This window comes from Strix uralensis, chromosome 11, assembly GCF_047716275.1.
Source record: "Strix uralensis isolate ZFMK-TIS-50842 chromosome 11, bStrUra1, whole genome shotgun sequence".
Classification (NCBI taxonomy): Eukaryota; Metazoa; Chordata; class Aves; order Strigiformes; family Strigidae; genus Strix; species Strix uralensis.
Window position 1 is genome coordinate 7516602 of NC_133982.1, and position 18159 is coordinate 7534760.

An 18159-nucleotide genomic window follows, 5' to 3' on the forward strand; every position below is an offset into this window, starting at 1 on the left:
CATACTACTAATATTGATTTGGTTTAGTGACAAGGGAAAAAATAAATAACCTGCAAGTAAGCTAATAATATCTTTTAAAGAGGCAAGATAATGCTTTCAAATGTGACCTAGCTTGTTTGGCTTGGTTTTTTTATAATAGTAGTAATGGGCACCAAGATACTGCAGTATTGCTGTATCCTTAGTCCTAACTCTTGTAAACCCTCTGTACACCATTGGTGGTTTCACGTTGCCTTTGACAGTCCTTTCCTATTTATTTCTTTATCTTCATCAGTATGGAAAACAATTAGGCCTATCTCTAGTGAGATTTTTCACCTTACTTAGCAGAGTGAGAAGCATACAGACATTCAGCTGCTTATTCTACCAGTGTCTTTTAAATTTGTTTTTATGTCTTTGCTGGATTTTAGATCACATCAGTAATCTGTAACATCTCCAATAGCAAGCACATGAAATGTGGCAGAACATTATTTCACAATTTTGGATTATTTTATCCTACCCAGTATCATGGTACATGAAATAATTACAAACTGAGACATTACCATGGTATTGGTAAGACCAACTAATGCCAAGCTGGTGCTTCCTTCCTTCTATTTTCATGAGGAAATGCAAGCAAAAAGGAGCTAGATGGCTGGGTGTGGAATAACTTGAATCAGCACTGCAAGTAGTGAAAACAAGTATTTGAGCCTTTAAAGAAGAAAGAATATCTGTAACGAACCACCTGAAAGTTTTCACCTAAGACCTCTACAAACATAGTGATTTTTGCCCTTGCTGTATGGTCATCAATGCTCACAAAGAACTTGTGATACACCTCTAAAGTTATATCAGACCTGAGGAGTTGGTATAGCAGTACAAAACATCTTCCAATTTTCTCCTGACAAAGATAGCGTCTTTTTCACTTAGGACAATGACAGACCTGCCTACCGTTACTGTGCTGCCTGAAAACCCCAGTGTGAACCCCAGCTGCTGCCTCTTTCATACAGGTAGACCACTGATCCTGCGTGGATTTTTGGGGCCAGATTTGAGATTTAGTTCTTGTGTCAGGGAATCTGGGTCTTTCTTTATAAGCTTTATAAATTTTTCCTTTCAATTTCATCATACAAAAATTCTGTGTATTTCTTCCTTCTTAATACTGTTAAATGTTTTGCAGGCTTAATGTAAACATAATGATTGCTCGAAAAGATTTGTTTTCTTATTTAGTTGACAAAACCAATGAAGCGTTTATATTGCAATGTCTTGGCATGTTTTCTGTTTGGGATCATTAGACAACTAAAGAGGAAGGGCTAGAGTTTGTGGAGTCAAAAATAATGCACTCATTTCCCCTTATGAAACTATGCATATTGCTCTTTGCAGAGTACCAGCCTTAAATGGCAAAGAAGTCTAACAAAGAATAAATACTTTTGTGTAGCTTTGAATGCTGTATGGCAAGGCTAACATCTGTGTAGATGAAACAAAAGAGAAGGCAAGATTAGGTAGAAAGAAGTAAAATGTCTAGGGCTTTGCAATGGGGTATCCTTTCTGTAACAGATCAATGCACATCTGAAAGCTTGCTGTGGGTTGGGAGGGTCCATGGGGCTCCCCTCGAGGCTGTTTCGAGAAGATCCTGCCTTCTGAACAAAGCGGCTTGCAGCCTTGAGGAACACAGGGCACTCAATGTCCAGGAGCAGTTACTTCTCCCTTCTCTTAACCATTCTCCTCAGAGGTCTTCAGGAGTTTCTAGAGGCTAGTTCATACATGTAATTTCTCTCCTTTTTCCTGGGGACTTCAAGACCCCAACTGTGTAAGCATGCAAAGATACTGAGGACCCAGAATTACCTCAGTTTTCCCCTCTTTGTATGCAGAAAAATGCTGTTGCAAAATCAAATATGGTTACCATCACTTAATAGGCTGGCCCTAACAGCACGGTTTGGGGACCCTTGCTGTTGGATCTATAGATGTTAGCAGATCTGCAGAATGTTAGCAGACTGTCTTTATCACAGGCACTGATATATTCCTAACTCAAGGGCAGCTGCATATACATGCTAGTTTTTGGAAATGACTCTTCTGTCCTGTGCATTGGTGAGGATTCCTGTTGTACGCTTGATTTTGAGTACAGAGCTTTCAAGGTTCTGTCAGCGGCTGCTCCCATTTGCTGCTTGTCTCCTTTTCACTTCAATACTGGATGGAAATACAGCAGATATATCATAGATACTGAGGAGAACCAAGCAGCTGCCACAGAGAATGCTCTATTCTCTCATTGTCTCGAAACTGAGGCTCCGAAAGAGTTGTCTAGTATTTTACATTGTTCAGAAATATGCTACAGGAATATGTAATCTTTAAGCAATTGCTTCTATCAGAATACCCTTTGATTTTTATCATACATCTGTTCTGTATGATTTTTCAAAATTATTAAGCAGAAGGTTGTGAAGAAAACATGATGATGATTTTCTGGGTAAAAATAGTGTGAGTCTTCTACATTTTTCACACTGAGGTAGGGCAATTTCACATTGGTATTTCTTCTATTTGATAGCAAGTTCTGTTAATTTTGTATTGTATTAACTATCTTTAGCAGTGCTTTAGAAGCTTCCTCCCTCAGCATTTTGGTGTGGATCTCATCGATATCTCTGAACTTCAGTTCTTCTTCACCTCCCTCTGAAATTTTCTTCAGTTCTTCTATTAGAAGTGATCCAGCTTCCATTCATCTCAGATTTGTTAAAAAACAGGGTCATCTGTTCATTCAGCATGTTGCAGCCATTTAGTCATCTGCACAAGAGCTCGTCTCCATCCCTCATCTGGCTTTACCTCAGCAGTGGGCAGTCTGTCACTTTGTCTTTGGTCAGTGAATTGCAGAGGTCCTTCTCACTGCTGTAATTCTGGTGATGACATAGAGGAACTTAACACACCTTGATCTTGTACAGCCTTTTTCATCTTTCACTTTTTATTGATATACCTCCTATTTCTTTTTAGTAATTATTTTCTCGAGTTTTTTATTCTTTGGCATTAATCTCATTTTTCATTGTTTCATACCTCCGCTCACGTGCCTCTCAGTTTCACTTGACAATTACTCATCTGTCCCAGGTCTTGCAGAGCACCTGGTTCTTTTATACGCAGTCCACAGAAGAGCAGTGCTCCAACATACTGGATTGGTGCTGTTTGTCCCAGAAGTGTGAGCGAACCCATTGGTTTCAGCAGGACTGCTCATGTGTACAGGAGGCAAGGTTTGGCCTGCTATATGCAGTGTGTCTTACCTGTAGCTATCATGCAACTTCTTGTGGATTGTGTAATTGTAATAGGCTTGTTGAACAGATGTAAAGTATAACAGCTCTGATGATGCACTTTAACTGAAAACACAAATCAATTTCAAATGTTCATGCTAGAGAGTAGATAAATGACTCTCTTAAAATAACAAAAATATCATTTGGGGAAGGAGTTTCCAGTCAGTAAAAAAAAATACTTTGTCCTTCAGCTAAAAATTAATAGAATGATCAAAAGCAGCAGATACCTTTTTAAATTATTGGACATATAAAAAAACCCCAACAAGCTGTATTGAAATTCAGGGATCTCTGCTCATCGTAGCTTGTAAAGTACATGCTTGCAATACATTTGCTTTGGCGTCAAGAAGTTTGTGTCTTAATAACTGGTGTATTTCTTAGAACCTGACTACAGATGTGCGCTGAAGAACAGATGCCATGTGCTAGAGGTAACCTCCCCAGCTATAGCAGCCTTAAAGTAAAGATTAACGGTGTCTTAAATTAGCCTTGATTCTATTAGAAATGTCCCTCATATTTCATGCTCTGGAAAGGGATATGGGGAAAGAATGTCATAATGTTTCCCTGTTCTTTGACAAGCCTTTCAGTGGCCCTGTCAAAGATCCTTTAAAATTGAATTGAAATGATCAGAAATGATGTGCCTATGTGAAATATGCTTGGCGGATTCTTTTCTGTAAGACGGGTGTATGCTAATGAGTTTTAAATTATGAGTTTAAAATTATTCTTATCAAGCAAGTGGTAGTAGCTCAGATTAAATTACTAAGATAGAAAATGAAAAGGTTTCTAAATCCTTTACCTGTTTTGCTTTCTAAATAGGATTTAAAAAAAAAGCTGTCTCAAGCTAAATTAATACAAATGCAGGTTATAAAACCAGATTTTATATGAGGCAGTAGATCATTCCCTCTAGGTGGTCTGCCCTATATGCTCTGCTTTGTAATCAAATTCATCAGCTTAGAATACTGCTCTCCTCCCTTCTAAAGTAAAAGACAGTACTGTGCAGGTGTTCTCCTCTGAACTTGGTGATTATTAGTAAAACAATGCTCTCAAATAATTACCTTCCTTTGTGAGTGAATCATCTTATTTTGCTTCTACTAAAGTCTAATATCCTTCAACAGTGTCACTTTATCATATCTGATAATCAGAATTATGCAAAGGAATTATCTGTATGGATTTCATGCCCAGGAACTGTATCATCGTTTATTTATCACTGTAAGTAGGTATGCAGTGTTTTGTTTGTTTGAAGTACAACAGTTGAGGCTGTACTCACTTTTGAAAAGAGATCATTAAAGTTTATGTTATCCTTAAAGTTGAATTTTCTTTGATAATTTTAAGAATGTAATGGTGCCATGGGGGAGGACATCTGGAGTGAAGGCTGCTGGAGTGGCTCTTAAGTTTCATTAGAACAATAGCATTTGATCTGTAAAAACCAGTTTGCCAGCTACCATCAGAATACCAAGAAGTGAGAAATGGGAGAAATTAACAGTTATCTGCTAATACGTGATCAGAGGGTATGTTAGACTTGCCAGTATTTCTGTTCTGGAGCTTGGTATTAATCTGAGGAGGAACTGGAGAAAATGCGATATGCACAGTATTTAAGACCTGTCTGTTAAGTACTGTGCTGGAAAGGAGGGAGTCAGGCTTAGAAGCCCATGTAAACTGTAGCTTGAAAACTAATTCTGGAGAGAAGCCTAACATGGAACTTTAATTGTCTTAGAAAGCATGTGTGGTTCTAAGCTTGTATTTTGCATTGAGACATAGAAAACCTGCCAGATCTTAAAAATTTTCTCATAATAGCACAAGTACTCTCCAGTGCAAAGCTGTATAAATAATGTATCTGCTCACAGGAGCAGGAAATATGCTGCTGATCAGACAACGTCAACTTAGATGAATCCTGTCCTGAAAGCTGCACTTTAAATGTGAGCAATAAAACCACTATTGACATGTGGCACTACTGACTGAAATGTCAATAGTTATAAAAAGAGTATTTCATAACACAGAATCATTGCTTGGTTTGCTTGACTGGACAGATGCTTCTATTTTCCATGAAAGAAAAATAATTCCCATATTAGTTTTCAGAATCCCCAGCACAGGTTATTTGTCCCACTAAAACTCACATTCTTAATCACATTCTTCAAAATAGGGAAAGTTTGCTTGCTGGTCTTGTGTAGTGTAAGAGGGAGTTTTGACACTGGGCATGACCTGAAATAATTTAACTGCTGGCATACTTACAGTTTCGCTCAGGTTAATTTTGCTCAATCTGGAAGGGGGTGCAGGGCAAATTCAATACATGAAGCATCCTCATCCTTACCCCTTAGCTCTGCTATGTGAAGCTACTTCAGTTGTCCTCTGGCAACTATGACTTAGACATAGTTTCCAGAGTTTACAGGCAGAAGGGACATTTTTGTTTGGCTGCTGTAGACTGCAGACTATTACATTTCTCTGGTTATTCTTAAGTGTAGTTGAAACATTTTGTCTGTCAACAGATTAAAGCATGTGCCATAAGCAGAGAGGAATTGAAAGAGGCTAAAGTGCTGTTAATGCCCTAGGCACATGGAGTGATAGAGGATCCATGGGGATATGCCCATATCATCTGAACTGTTGAACCATTACACAGGAAAAGGCCAGAAAACCACTAGGTTCCATCCTGATGCTGCATGTGGCCAGACACATTTGTGAGGAAGATTCTGAGAAAGAAATTTGCCTCACTTCATCTCACACACTGCTCACTGTTACCCTTTCTCCCACCTTGGCCATCCCCGATGATTCAAAAGAGGGCAGAAAGAGAAACCCAGTAATTAAAGAAACAGAACACCACCATTTGATCCATGTACCTCAGGGAAAAAACCTGTTATTTATCCCTGGTACGTAACTGGCTAAAGACCTGAAGCCAGTGGTCAGGTCAGTCACAAATTTGCTGGGGGAACCAAGGAGGCTTGGAGCATTCTTACTAGTTCTCATTTTCCTTTTCTGTGGGAATTCATGAGAACAGGGCATCCCTGTGAGCATTGCAATCCTTCTGCAAATGACTGTATGCACTAAATTTTGGGAATGGCACCTAATACTTTGTGAAACTCAGTTGTTGGCCATAAAACTAAGAGGGGTACAGGTCGAAGGCTTTTTAGGCAAGTGAGAACTTTTCCAATACTACTAAGGTATTTTTCAGAAAGGGACCAAAGCGCTTACAGAGTTCTGTCTACTCTCAGCAAGCCTCCAAAAGGCACCAGCACCTGTACAGTTGATGGCCAGTATCTCTGCATCCAGGCATTTGTTTTCATTTGTCACCAGCAGGATGTCCAGTTGTTAACTGAGCAACATTGCAAGGGCTGTTTCTGTGCTACTGAAGCCTGAACAGCAAGCTGATAAGGGATAAAAGGACTTTTGAATATTCCAAAATATGTTGAAGATGTTTCACTACAACCAACATGATTCTTTTTGAGTGGGTTTGCAGGAAAGGGTGGTTCTTTGGAGAGCCTGTTTATGCCAAAAAATTATTATATGATGATGATCCTTAAACAAGGGTCTAACAATTGCTTCTTTGAGGATAACCAGTATCTTGCTGGTGTTTGTGCTACTGACAATCATCTCAACAGTAGGTTTTACACCCTGGACTTTTCCCCACCAAAAGGGATATACTGAACAAATCAGAGCTGCAGTTATTGCCAAACAACTCTGGCCAAAAATAGCCAGGTAAGATTATGCATGAAAAAGAGAGCTCGAACAGCTTTCAAACAATTCCAGCTTTCTGGCAGCATTAATGTTAGGACATTGAAGAAAGATTTGATGATGTGGTCTAAGACAACTTCAAAACTGTATAGACAAGAATCTCTCTGGGATCAAAGAGGGACGTGGCAATGGCAGCGTGATCAGTAATCCAATACCTGTCACTTCATAACCCTGTTTTAGGTGTAGAGAAAAGAGGGATGCTACAAAGTCCAGTTTGGTCTATTTCTTGATAACCTTGTAATCTTTTCATGGACCCACTTGCAGTTGGTGGTGGATGATTAATTGGCCATAATCTAATCTTTCTAATCACTTTAATTTTGAAGTGTACTGCTGTTACTTTACATTTTGAAAAGCAGCAAATATGATATCCTTTCAAGGGATTTCAAGGTCAGAGGAAACTGGGTGACAATCCAGTTGACTAGATCTTTAAAATCTTTTCCTGCTAGTAGCATACCTAGCTGATAATAATGACTTTGGATTTACCTTTCATCCAGATGAACCCCAAAACATTTTGTCAACTCGCACTTCATTTCACCAGGTGCAGAACTGTAGCAGCTGTTTGGCAAAGCACAGCAACCAGTTCAACAGTTGTGGATAGCAATGTACTTAATTGGAAGTTGTGGGGTAGTTTATAAAATGGCTTGATTAAGACATATAGCTGCAGGCCCACGCTGCACAAAAGCACACCTCCTCAGCAAGAATTTAGGAAGGTATTTTGTCTGAAGCAAAATGGTATGATTGCAGGGTCAGCACAGTAGCAGTTTTAAATAGATGAAAAAGAGGCAACTTTAATGAGGACAACCTCGGTTAGATTCATCTTCGACAGTGTGCTACTTGGAGGGCTAGAAATAAATGAAGATTAAAATACCACTAAATCTGGAGGGGGAGATGTGTTAAGGAACAATAATTTTCTTTTTGTGGGTGTTGTGTATACCAGTTAGAAACCCCTTAAAAAGTGATTGTCAATAGGGTCGACAGAATTGTGATTTGTATTTTAAAGATTATTTAGAGCTGCAGTTTTCCTACACTCGGTTTTGGATGTATTTGGTGGACAAGGCCATTGTGACTCCTGTACCTGTGTGAGTTTCACCTATAATTATTGTTGTGTAAAAAGCCAAAAAGGCAACAGCACAGCTTTCTAACGCTTGGAACTTGTCATATGTTTTAAACTCTTGTTGCCTCTAGAGCTACATCCCTAACATGAGCTGGGAGCTTAACACTTCACCTGACGTTAGGACATGTGGTTGGGTTGCAAATGGAGAAAGGCTTTGCTTTCAGTATCAACTGCTTTTTCCCATTTACCAGCTAGCTGCTGTCATCTTCTCTGGGCAGGGTTTAATTCCTCAGTGGAGCTCTTTAAATGTTGATAAGAAATGAATTTTCTGTAGGTGTTTGATGTACTGAAAAATACTTGAACCTTTCTAAATGTTACTGTTTGAATCAATACAAGATTTTGTACACATTTTAAAGAACTTCTTTCATTAAAAGCATATGAAAACTTCAGAAAAAACAATTAAAAATACACATTGTTATGTAAATTTATACTCACAGTCTAAACCCTTTTATAAGCAAAAACATATGTGAAAAACAGCTCTAGGTCGTTTTAACAAAGTGAAGAAGCTGTCTGCTAAAACTGAAAATGTGGAGGCCTTGGACAATTTATTGAAATGTTTTTATGTGGTGTTTCTTTTCCAGTAAGTTTTCATCTCCATGGGAGAATGCAGCATGCAGTCATTTCCCTGCAAGAGGATTTGCATGCAGTTGTGTATGTGACAGTGATAGAGCAGTCGCTAAGTGCTGTACCTCCTAGTGGTTTGACAACTTCAACTTCATAACAACCCTGTGTGGTTATACCTCCTTCAGACAGGGGCTTACTACATGACACATTTTCTTCTTTTTTTAAGAGCATTTTTTCCTCTCTGCTATGTAGGGAAGGAAGGTGGTGGTTACATTCTGTATTTATTAATCAAATGTTAAATTTTAGCGATAAGGAGGTCTTGAAATTCTTCTTGAATTAAGCTTAACCATGCAACTTCACTTAGTCAAGAATGCAAAACAATGACCCATCAGTCTGCAGAAATGCTCTCCATTCATGTTCCAAGTTGGGACAACATAAACATCCTTCTTTAATTAGTTGCATTTAAACTACTTCTGTTTGGGGATGTCTTTGAACAAGTAGTTAGGAGCAGTTATTGGTTCATCTTCGAAGTTGAATTTATTTCTTTGCTTAGTAGGTTTAGGAAGAGGTGGAGGAGGACAGCTTTTCAATATTTTCTGTCCTGTGCTTAAGAATACTCAATTAAATACTCGTTCCCTGACTACTAGTGCTAATAGACATAATAGGTGTTTTCCCTTTCTCTGTTAGCAACTGAACGCTTTTTTTTTTTTTTTTTTTTTTTTTTTGCACCTAGCAGAGGTTGAAAAGGTTGCTAGAAACAGTTCTTTCCCTCTGATTGCTGCGGAGGCTTGTGGTTAGGCTAATAAGTTGAACACCTTTTATATCGATACAACACAGAACAATACTGATAAGGTTACACAATATGTTAACATCTTTAAAGTAGCAGTCTAACATTTGTAGTTCCTGGATGTTTGAGTGTGGTTAGAGTTGAAGTTTACACTGTAGCAAGCCTTAGTGCTCACGGCTTCCCTCAGTTGTGGCGGGCCTCAGGACTGGCACACCAAAGGCAGGCAAGAGCGCAGCTGCCTTGGCTTGTCTTTATCTGCTGTGAAAGGGCAGGAGCGCATCTCGCATCCTCCCGGCCCCCCTCACAGCGTTCAGCCGTTTCATGGGTGGTCTACCCCAGGGAGGAGCGCGCCGGGTGCTGCCCGCTCGCCCGCGGCCGGGTGCTGCACCCTGACAGCAGCAGGCCAGCCGCGTGCTGGGGCTGGGCGGCCTGCTCCCCACCAGCGCCCAGTCTGAAAAGCAAACTTCCATTTCTCCAAAATGGCCACATTCTGGAGCCACAGACAAGCTGCAGTGGGGTTTTGGAACCACCCACGTTTGGGAGCACATACGTAAGTGGGAGACTTGCGTGTTCCCCGCAAAGGGAGCGGTGGTGACTTGGATGTTGAGTAGCAGGCCCAGCCGTCCCCCTGGGACTTGGCTACTGTCTTTTCTGAAGAAAAGGTGGTGTGAAGGATGAGGCTGTGGTCAGGGCCTACTTTGCAGGCCGCTAATTAGTCCAAACCATTAATACATAGATTTGACACCTTCGGGAGGTGTTTGGATGCAGAAAGAGAGGATAGAATAGTGTGGAATCTGAGGTGTAGTTTCTGGCTCCTATGAAGAGTATGCGCTTTTGTGGTGTTTTACAGGTATTTATCAGATGCTTAAGCAACAAGCACAACAGAGCACAAGCTTCTGGAAAATAAGGAAGCATTCATGTAAGTCAGATGAAACCCTGCTGTACAAACCAGTGAGAGCAATTGTGTGTCAAGTAAACTGTAATACCGAGCTAAGTATTATTTGACTGGCACATTGTCTTTGTGTTGTTATTGATATGGTGTCTGAACTCAAGTGAGACACTCAGTATTGCAATAGTTTGGTAAATTGGGAGGAAAGGAATTTTGCATTGAATTTTCATAATGAGGTCAAACCAAGACAGAAAACTAAAGTGCGAATGGATGTGTTTATACATCCAAAAGTCAGTTAGCAGATGGCTTTAGATGGAATATTGATAACAAGTAATGGACTATTTTAAGTATGCTCTTCTCACTTAAAATGTCTGATGACCAATCTTCTATAATTTTATGAAGCAACCGTTGTAAGGCATTTGTAAGAATGCAAAATCTGTGTCGCCTGCTTATTATTGAAGCCATTTAGCACATCAGATGTCATTCCAGATTACCAGTTGCATTTCAGTTGGACTGGAAAAAAATACAGATCAGTAATAATGTAATGCTGTGTACCTTAAGGTTAAATGTCTGAGAAGACAACTAGCGCTAATGGACTGTGACATTTTTTAAGCCATAGGTCTGACATTACTTGCTGTGTCAGAGTGAAATGTTTACAGGGATCTAACCCCACATTATGATATATTAAGACATCATTCTTTTCTCTTGTGTGTGCTGCAAGTTTTCTGGCTGCATCTAAATTCCACAGCAGCACAGCAGCTGGCCCACGTGTAACAGCAGCATTTTCCAGAGCTCTGAACAGCATTGTTAGTGGTATTTGATTCAGTCCAGGATGTCCTGTAAGATTTCTGTTCAGCACGTTGCAACTTTAAAACATGTGCTGAGGATAAAGCTCCAGGAACACAAACCCATTTGGGACCAGATCTGCCACTGTAACTTTTCTGAGCAGTATCTCACTATATGTGTAGTGCTATTGGTAGGAATGGCTTAATGTATGGATGACAAACCCAGATCAAAAACTTTATGCCAAAGATATCTGCTGAATTTACACTGCTGCCCCAGATTAGCTCTTGGAATTTTTTTAAATAAGGAAGACTTAAACCAATATTTTGCATTAATGGGACTTGAATGACTAGACTGATAAATGGTAAGTACACCTGGATAGCTTCTAATCATGTTTAAATAATACCATACTGTATTAAGAACTCATTAAAGAAATAGGGAAGAATTAGCCATTAGGGGCCGTGTAGTAACAGATTGTGTCACTGTCCTTATCTCATAAAGGCTCTTTCTAAATGTGGGGCTTTGTTTCAAATATTCAGATGCTTCCTCTGGCTTCTCTTTATCTGTTTTCCCTTATTTTCACTAAATGCTTGTACTTCTGATTAAATTATTATGAAATCTTATGTTCTGTCCCCTATTAAATAGCTTGTCATGCATCAATTCTTTTCTGCAGTTTTATATTTTGTGACACTCTCCTCCAGTGTCTAAGATAGGAATTGGGAAAAATATTGGTTTCATTAATGCAGTTTTCACGAACATGGTTTGTTTTTTTTTCATAGGTTAGATTTTTTTTCCATGTTCAGTCTTGCGCTATCCCTCCTGTAGCGTGGATGTGTGTATATCAATGATGCAAAACTTCATCTCGCCCACTGACAGTAGGGTGACAGCTGATGCTATAAGAGTATATGAAAATAACTCCAGCAGTGGTATAATGCTTCATACGTTCCAAGTCAAGCCTAAGAGAGTAAGAACCCATCACCAGACAAATTTAAAATGTAAATGCTGTTCTGCTTGATCATCAAGTCAACGACTATTAAGTGTATAGTCGTGTTATGCCAAGATGTAGCTTCAATAAAACAACACTTACAAATCCTTCACGGAGGGAGGGGGGGGAAAGTGAAGTTCACGAGAGGCCGGGGAAGGGAAGGGAAGCAAGGGGCCGCTGCTGCCCGGAGCGAGGGTCGTTTTCGCCCGCTCGGTTACGCGTGGGCCGGCCCCTCTCCGCCCTTCGGCTCCAGCTCCCTCAGCACCCGCCGGTCCCGAGCGCCCGGCGACCGCGGGCGGGCAGCGCGGCCGTTCCGCCGGGTCCGCGCAGCGCCGGGCCCCGGGGCGGGGGCAGAGGGCGGCCCGGCGGCAGCCGGCGGAGCCCCGCGGCGGAGGGGGCGGCGCTGCCGGGCCGGGCTCGCCCCGTGACCGGCCGCCCGCGCCGCCCCTCGGCGCCGGCAGGGGCGGGGAGGGAGCGAGCGGTGTAAACAAGGCGGGGGGCCGGGGCTGGCCTGATGTCAGCGGGTCACATGGAGCCTCATATGGGCCGGGGGATGGCGGCGCGGCGCGGCTCTCCGCTGGCAGGCGGCGGCAGCTGCTGCTGAGGCGGCGGCGGTTCACGCCGAGGGCCCGTCCCGTCCCGCCTCCCCTCCCCGCCTCCCTGCCCGCCGCGCTCCGCTCCGCTCCCCGCCGCTTCGCCCCTGACAAATGATGTGTTTTGTGCTCGCCGCGATGAAAGGTAGGCGCAGCCCGCGGGAGCCGCCGCGCCGCGGGGAAGGGTGGGGAGCCCGGCCCCGGAGCGGCGGGGCCGGCTGGAGTTACGGCGCTCCGCGGCCTCCCCTCTCCGGGCGCCGGTGCCGCCGCTCGGCGTCCTGGCTGCTGCGGGGCGGCCCCGCTCGCCCCCGGGCGGCCTGCGGGAAGCCCTGGGCCGTGGGGGGGCGGCGCCGCCAGTGCCTGCCGAGACCCCCGCCGGGCGGGCCCCGGAGCAGGCGGATGATTTTTAGGAGCTCCCGGAGAGATGGGGCGGCTCGGTCCTTCCCGCGAGCGGCGGGCAGCGCCCGGGGCTGCCGCTGCGCTGCCGCGGTGGTTCGGTGCAGGCGGCCGCGCCGCGCAGGGAGCGGAGCCGCAACCCCGCGGAGCCACAACCCCGCGGTGCCGCAACCCCGCGGAGCTAAACCCCGCGGAGCTAAACCCCGCGGAGCCGCTGCGCTTTACACTGCCGCGTACGAGTTGGAGGGTAGGAGGTAGCTTCCCTGCCAGCACGGCTGTTCGGAGCGGGGGTTACGGTTAACGTGGCTGGAGTCGCATAAAGCGGAGAGGAGCTGTCTGATCTTTCGACAAACCCTTGTAGAAAACGCGTCCTGTAAAATCTGTCTCTAGCGAAGGGGAGCAGAACGGGCAGCATCCTGTAGGTAGCTGATGGGGCTAAAATGCCCTCGCAAGAGATAGCTGCTCATTTTTTAAAAGGCTTTGGAAGAATCAGAGCTACTTAGTGATTTTTTTTTTTTAATTGTTTTTTTTAAACTTGAAGTTTTATCTGCTTGCCGATCTGAGGCCTTAATGAGGGGCAGTGTCAGACTGAGGAGAGTCAAACGAAGTTTTTGATGAGAAATCGAGAGTTTAGAGGTATGTTTTCAGTCTGCCCTGTTTCTGATAGAATGAGGTCCACGGTAGAACTTTGTATTAAAGCATTTTTAATGTCATAGTTGTTTTTTTAAAAAAAAAAATCTAAACCCAGTAATCATCTTATTTAAATACGATATTATTTCATAGTAGTCTAAAGAGTATCACTGTTGACATTTGAATATAATGCCCCTGTTAAAATACTAAATCTGTACCCTTTAAAATATTATCACGGATTTTGTAGGTGAAGTTTTTCTTTTCAAAGGAAAATAATTACTTTGAAAAAGAAGATTGAATTCAGCTTCAACCAGAGACTGTTTCTTTTTTTTTTCCCCCCACTTTGCAAGAGCAGTATGTAATGCGTACCAATACCAGCATAGTGTTTGAGGCACGGTAATTTTCAATTACTAGGCTTCCTTTTCTTCTTGGAGAGAAGCCTATGTGAATAAAAAGAAAAGCACTATATTCATTAATCATTAGCCATGCTGAATGTATTTGGCAAGAAAACCTAATTGGGTTGATTCAAATACTTGCATCTGTAACAAAAGGAAATGCATTTTTTTAAGTGCAAACTACATGGATATTTTAGCAGTCCCTTAGAATTCTACTTATTTTGACAAGAGTTTTTCAGCATATCCCTCACAAGCCTGTTAAAACCATGAAATCAAATAATTTTTTTTTTTTTAAAAAGAAAAAGGAAAAAAGGGAAGTACACAAAATTTAAAAATTCAGAGGGTGTAATTGCCTTGTATGCTTCTGGACAGAGACTTAAGGTGTGATGTAAAAAAGCAGGCAGATGATTTTCAGCAACTCAACTTTGAAATACTTCTTTTACTCTCTTGGGAGTTTCATTTAAACTGGTTTCCACACTAATGTAAAAAATCTTTGCAGAGTCCAGCTTTTGGGTTTTAAAGTGTAATTGCTAACAGCTTTATCATGAAAATACTTAGGTTTTTGTACTTTTTACAGAATACTTCTGTGGTACATTTCATTTATGTTTCATACTACTTAGTTTTCTACTTCATTGAAAAACTGTCTTGGTTTCTTATCCTTTCTCTAATTTGCTGGACAGTGTTCAGGTGGAGGAAATGCGTTGTTGTTTGTCTCAAAGTGACCTCTGACTGCTATGAAATAATAGATCTGCAATCCAATATTGTGATTTGAGAGAAGTAGACCAGTAGCATAGGGAGTATAAGCTCGAAGGTACAAGGGATAAATGTAAAATGTGTAGGTGAACTGAGTATTTTATTTATTCTCAGTGCTGTAATGGCATTTTTTGGCCCTTTTGATCTTCTACCGTTCTGAAGTTTAAGTGAAAACTATGGTCTGCAGGAGAATATGGGATGTTACAGATTCCCCTGTTGGATTCTTTTTTTTCAAGTGAAGAATATATTCCTTTCTTAATTGATATTTAGGTAGCCCGAATCGATACCATGTGAAATTAATTCATGAGTTGTTGTTTTTTTCATGCAACATAATGTCCTGGCAAATGTGCTTTCTTTCATTTTGAAAAGTCCTCAGACTTCCAGACTATACACAGGTTTGAATGAGTAAAGATTCTGGCCAGTTGTCAGCACATCAGTAGCTGCGCTAGTACGCTTACAGAGCTGGAAGACGGACTAGTCCAATGAAGAGGCTGGACATGTCCTTAAGACAGGTGGCATGATAAGAAACGTGATTTTTCTGATTTCAAGCAGAGGGTAAAGAGGGGTTTTTTTCTATCTAAGAAAACAAGCAGTGGTGAAGCGTCAGAGTTCATAATAACTGATCAAGTATTTTGTAGATTGATGGGCTTTTAAAAATTATTTATCAACTGTTGCAAATCTGTGTAGAGGATTCAGGAAGTCTTGCATTCTTAGTTTATAATATTTGCAGGTCAGTTAACCAGCTCATAGCTTTAAGGGAGAGTGCAACTTTACGTGCTTACCAGTAAAAGTTTACAAAGAAGTCGGATAATTTCACCAGCATATTTGTTGGTACAGATCTTATTTCTGTGAGAGTCTTCACTGGCAGAAGCTTCAAGGTTGACTTCAAGGAGAATAGTACGAAGCGCTATGAATTGGTGAACAAAAATTCTGCACTGGAGTACAAACATGGATTCAGTTGTCATGCCATAGGAGGTGAGCCCAAGGCAGAGGGAGATAGAGTCAAAAGCGTGGTATTTTACCGCTTTTTGGTACCTACTTTGTAGGGAGACAGGGGTGGATTTGGCCTAGTGTTGGTGAGAGCTGGAGTGGTACTTGTCTTGTACTATCATCAGGCCCAGGAGAAGGGTTCAGTCTGCTGATGAGCTTATAAAGCATGAAAATGAACCTAGCAGTAGTTTTACTATCCTTTATATGGACATTCCTAAATAGAGATTGGTGAGAAGGTAGATGTAAATTTTCTAAGCTTTTCCTGCCCACGTGTATTTGCTGTTAATGTAGAATTTGAGCTACTAATACCGACTTTTGATGTGTGGACGTTAACAAAGTTGAATCTGTTGCCGTTTTGTGGAGGATAGACCAGAAGAGTAGAATCAGTTGTCACTTAGCAGTAAGGAAAATTGTTTCACTTTGGGGAATCTGTGTTTGGATCGTTGGAAGTATAACTAGTTTTCCAACTGATGCTGTCTTTGAATGAAAATTCAATCATTTAAAAATACTTATTTAAGGAAATAGACTCTGTTGGTTTCCTTATTAGTGCACATGATTTTTGAATCTTACTGCAGTTTTAATGACTACCCAGACTGCGGTTGGGCAGATAAGCAGGATTTCCCTTGCTGCCTGGCTGTAGCACTGAAGAGAGCCTGCTTTATTTGCAACGACCTCCACACTTAGTCTTGGCAGAGCCAGGTTGCTCGGAGGCCGTCTGTCCGGGGATTTATGCAGTACTGCTTACTTTTCTGAGTCTGTCAAGCTTGACCTTTTGACGTGTTTTTTGTCATGTATTTTGGAACTAACCAGCCAGCATGTTGGTAATTACTCTGTGTTTTTCAATAGTAAACAACTGCCTATGGAAAAATATCTTGTTGTAGGTTTAAAAAAAAAAGCTGCTTTACAAACTGAAGTATGTTTAAATTTGCCTTCGCTGTGGCACTATTGAAAGTTAAATCCAATTTAGCAAATACAGTGGTGCAGAACTTCGGTTGACTAAATATTAACAGAATCTGGCCTTTGGAATTGCTAGCTGAGAGGAGGCTGTTTTCTTGCTCATTTAGTTTTATACAACTGATTTGAATGACTTGTACCTAAGACATTTGTTGCATTACATTCGCAGGATAAGGTTGGATTGAGGTTTATTGTTGAAATGTACTTTTCAGGCCCTTTGAAAAACTCTCAAGATTTGCAAGTAAAAGAAGAGGAAATCTGTCTTTATGTCTCACTCTGTGATAATCAAAGGCAGTTGCATGCTCTGTACAAGTTTCGGTTGGGGACACTCCTTTCAAGTATGAAGAATCTGTACGTCCTGTTTAAGTCAGTGAAAACTAGGTGCTGAACATCTGACTAGATCAAATTCTTTAAAGTTATTTACAGCTCTTGCCTAGCTAAAATGGTGAACCTTCTCCAACTGGCTGGCAATACGATCTTAAAAATAATTCTACTAGGATCATTCTGAATAATTGAGTCAAAACTGAAATGGTCTATGGACACCACACAAGGACTTCTGTACCCTTTTTAAAATAAAAAAAAAAAAAATATCCCTGAAGGGATGAGGCTGTAGAGGTGGGTAGTTAGGCATCGCTGGTGTTTGGGGTGTGGGCTCTGCACAGATATGAAATGTTGTCACGTTTTATCCAGTGAACTGATGTGGGGGGTCGGGGGGAGGTGGCATCTGGTTCAGCATGTGATGCAGGATAATGGCCTGCAGCTTTGCAGCTTGACTGCAGTGGGGAGGTGAATGTTTGTATTGGCATTTATTAGTTCAGGGAGTAGTGTGGAGAGACCTCAGTCAAGAACTGAGTCCTCTTTATATCAAGTACTTCCCCAACGTGTATGAAAAAGACTGATTTCTTTGCTCATTCCCCATTATAGAGAGCCTTGCATGTTTGCTTTTTTCCCTAGGATGATGTAGCACTCAATTTTAACCTTAAGAAGGTTGAAATCTTCGTTCTTGCTTCTTTTGCCTACAGTACAGTATAGAAATGATCACTATTGTACTAATTAGTATCAGGGTTCCTAGTATTTCATCTTCACTAAACAACAGAATTATATATTGGTATATTTATTTGTAAACTATGCTTACTAAATCAAAACTGTCAAATCTTTGTGTCTCTCCTCAGTAGATAACATGCAACTTTGTCAGACTTCGCGATTCTCTATCTAGTGTTAGAGGAAGTTGAGATGCAGCATGTTGTTTGGTTTGGGGTTTTTTTGCATTCCCATGAGATAAGTTTTTGTAGTGTGCAAAATAACTGTGTGTGACAAGAATTAGCTATTAGTCAGACTTGATACATTTTAGAATGTTATTC

The 18159-nt window shown here is 41.4% G+C and overlaps 1 protein-coding gene across 4 annotated transcripts in view; it reads left to right on the forward strand.

Annotated features, from left to right (window-relative positions):
* The window catches only part of RORA (RAR related orphan receptor A), a 383110-nt gene that overhangs the window by 294157 nt on the left and 70794 nt on the right, over positions 1 to 18159 (forward strand). Inside the window, exon 1 of one of the 4 annotated variants that reach the window (XM_074879967.1) lies at positions 12650 to 12825. The exons of 2 other annotated variants lie outside the window; for them this stretch is intronic. In XM_074879967.1, the coding sequence (XP_074736068.1) occupies positions 12795 to 12825 (31 nt within the window). In that variant the 5' untranslated portion in view covers positions 12650 to 12794. Of the gene's footprint in view, positions 1 to 12649; positions 12826 to 13325; positions 13713 to 18159 lie in introns of those variants that run through there. One more of the 4 variants, XM_074879969.1, reaches the window with a different exon arrangement.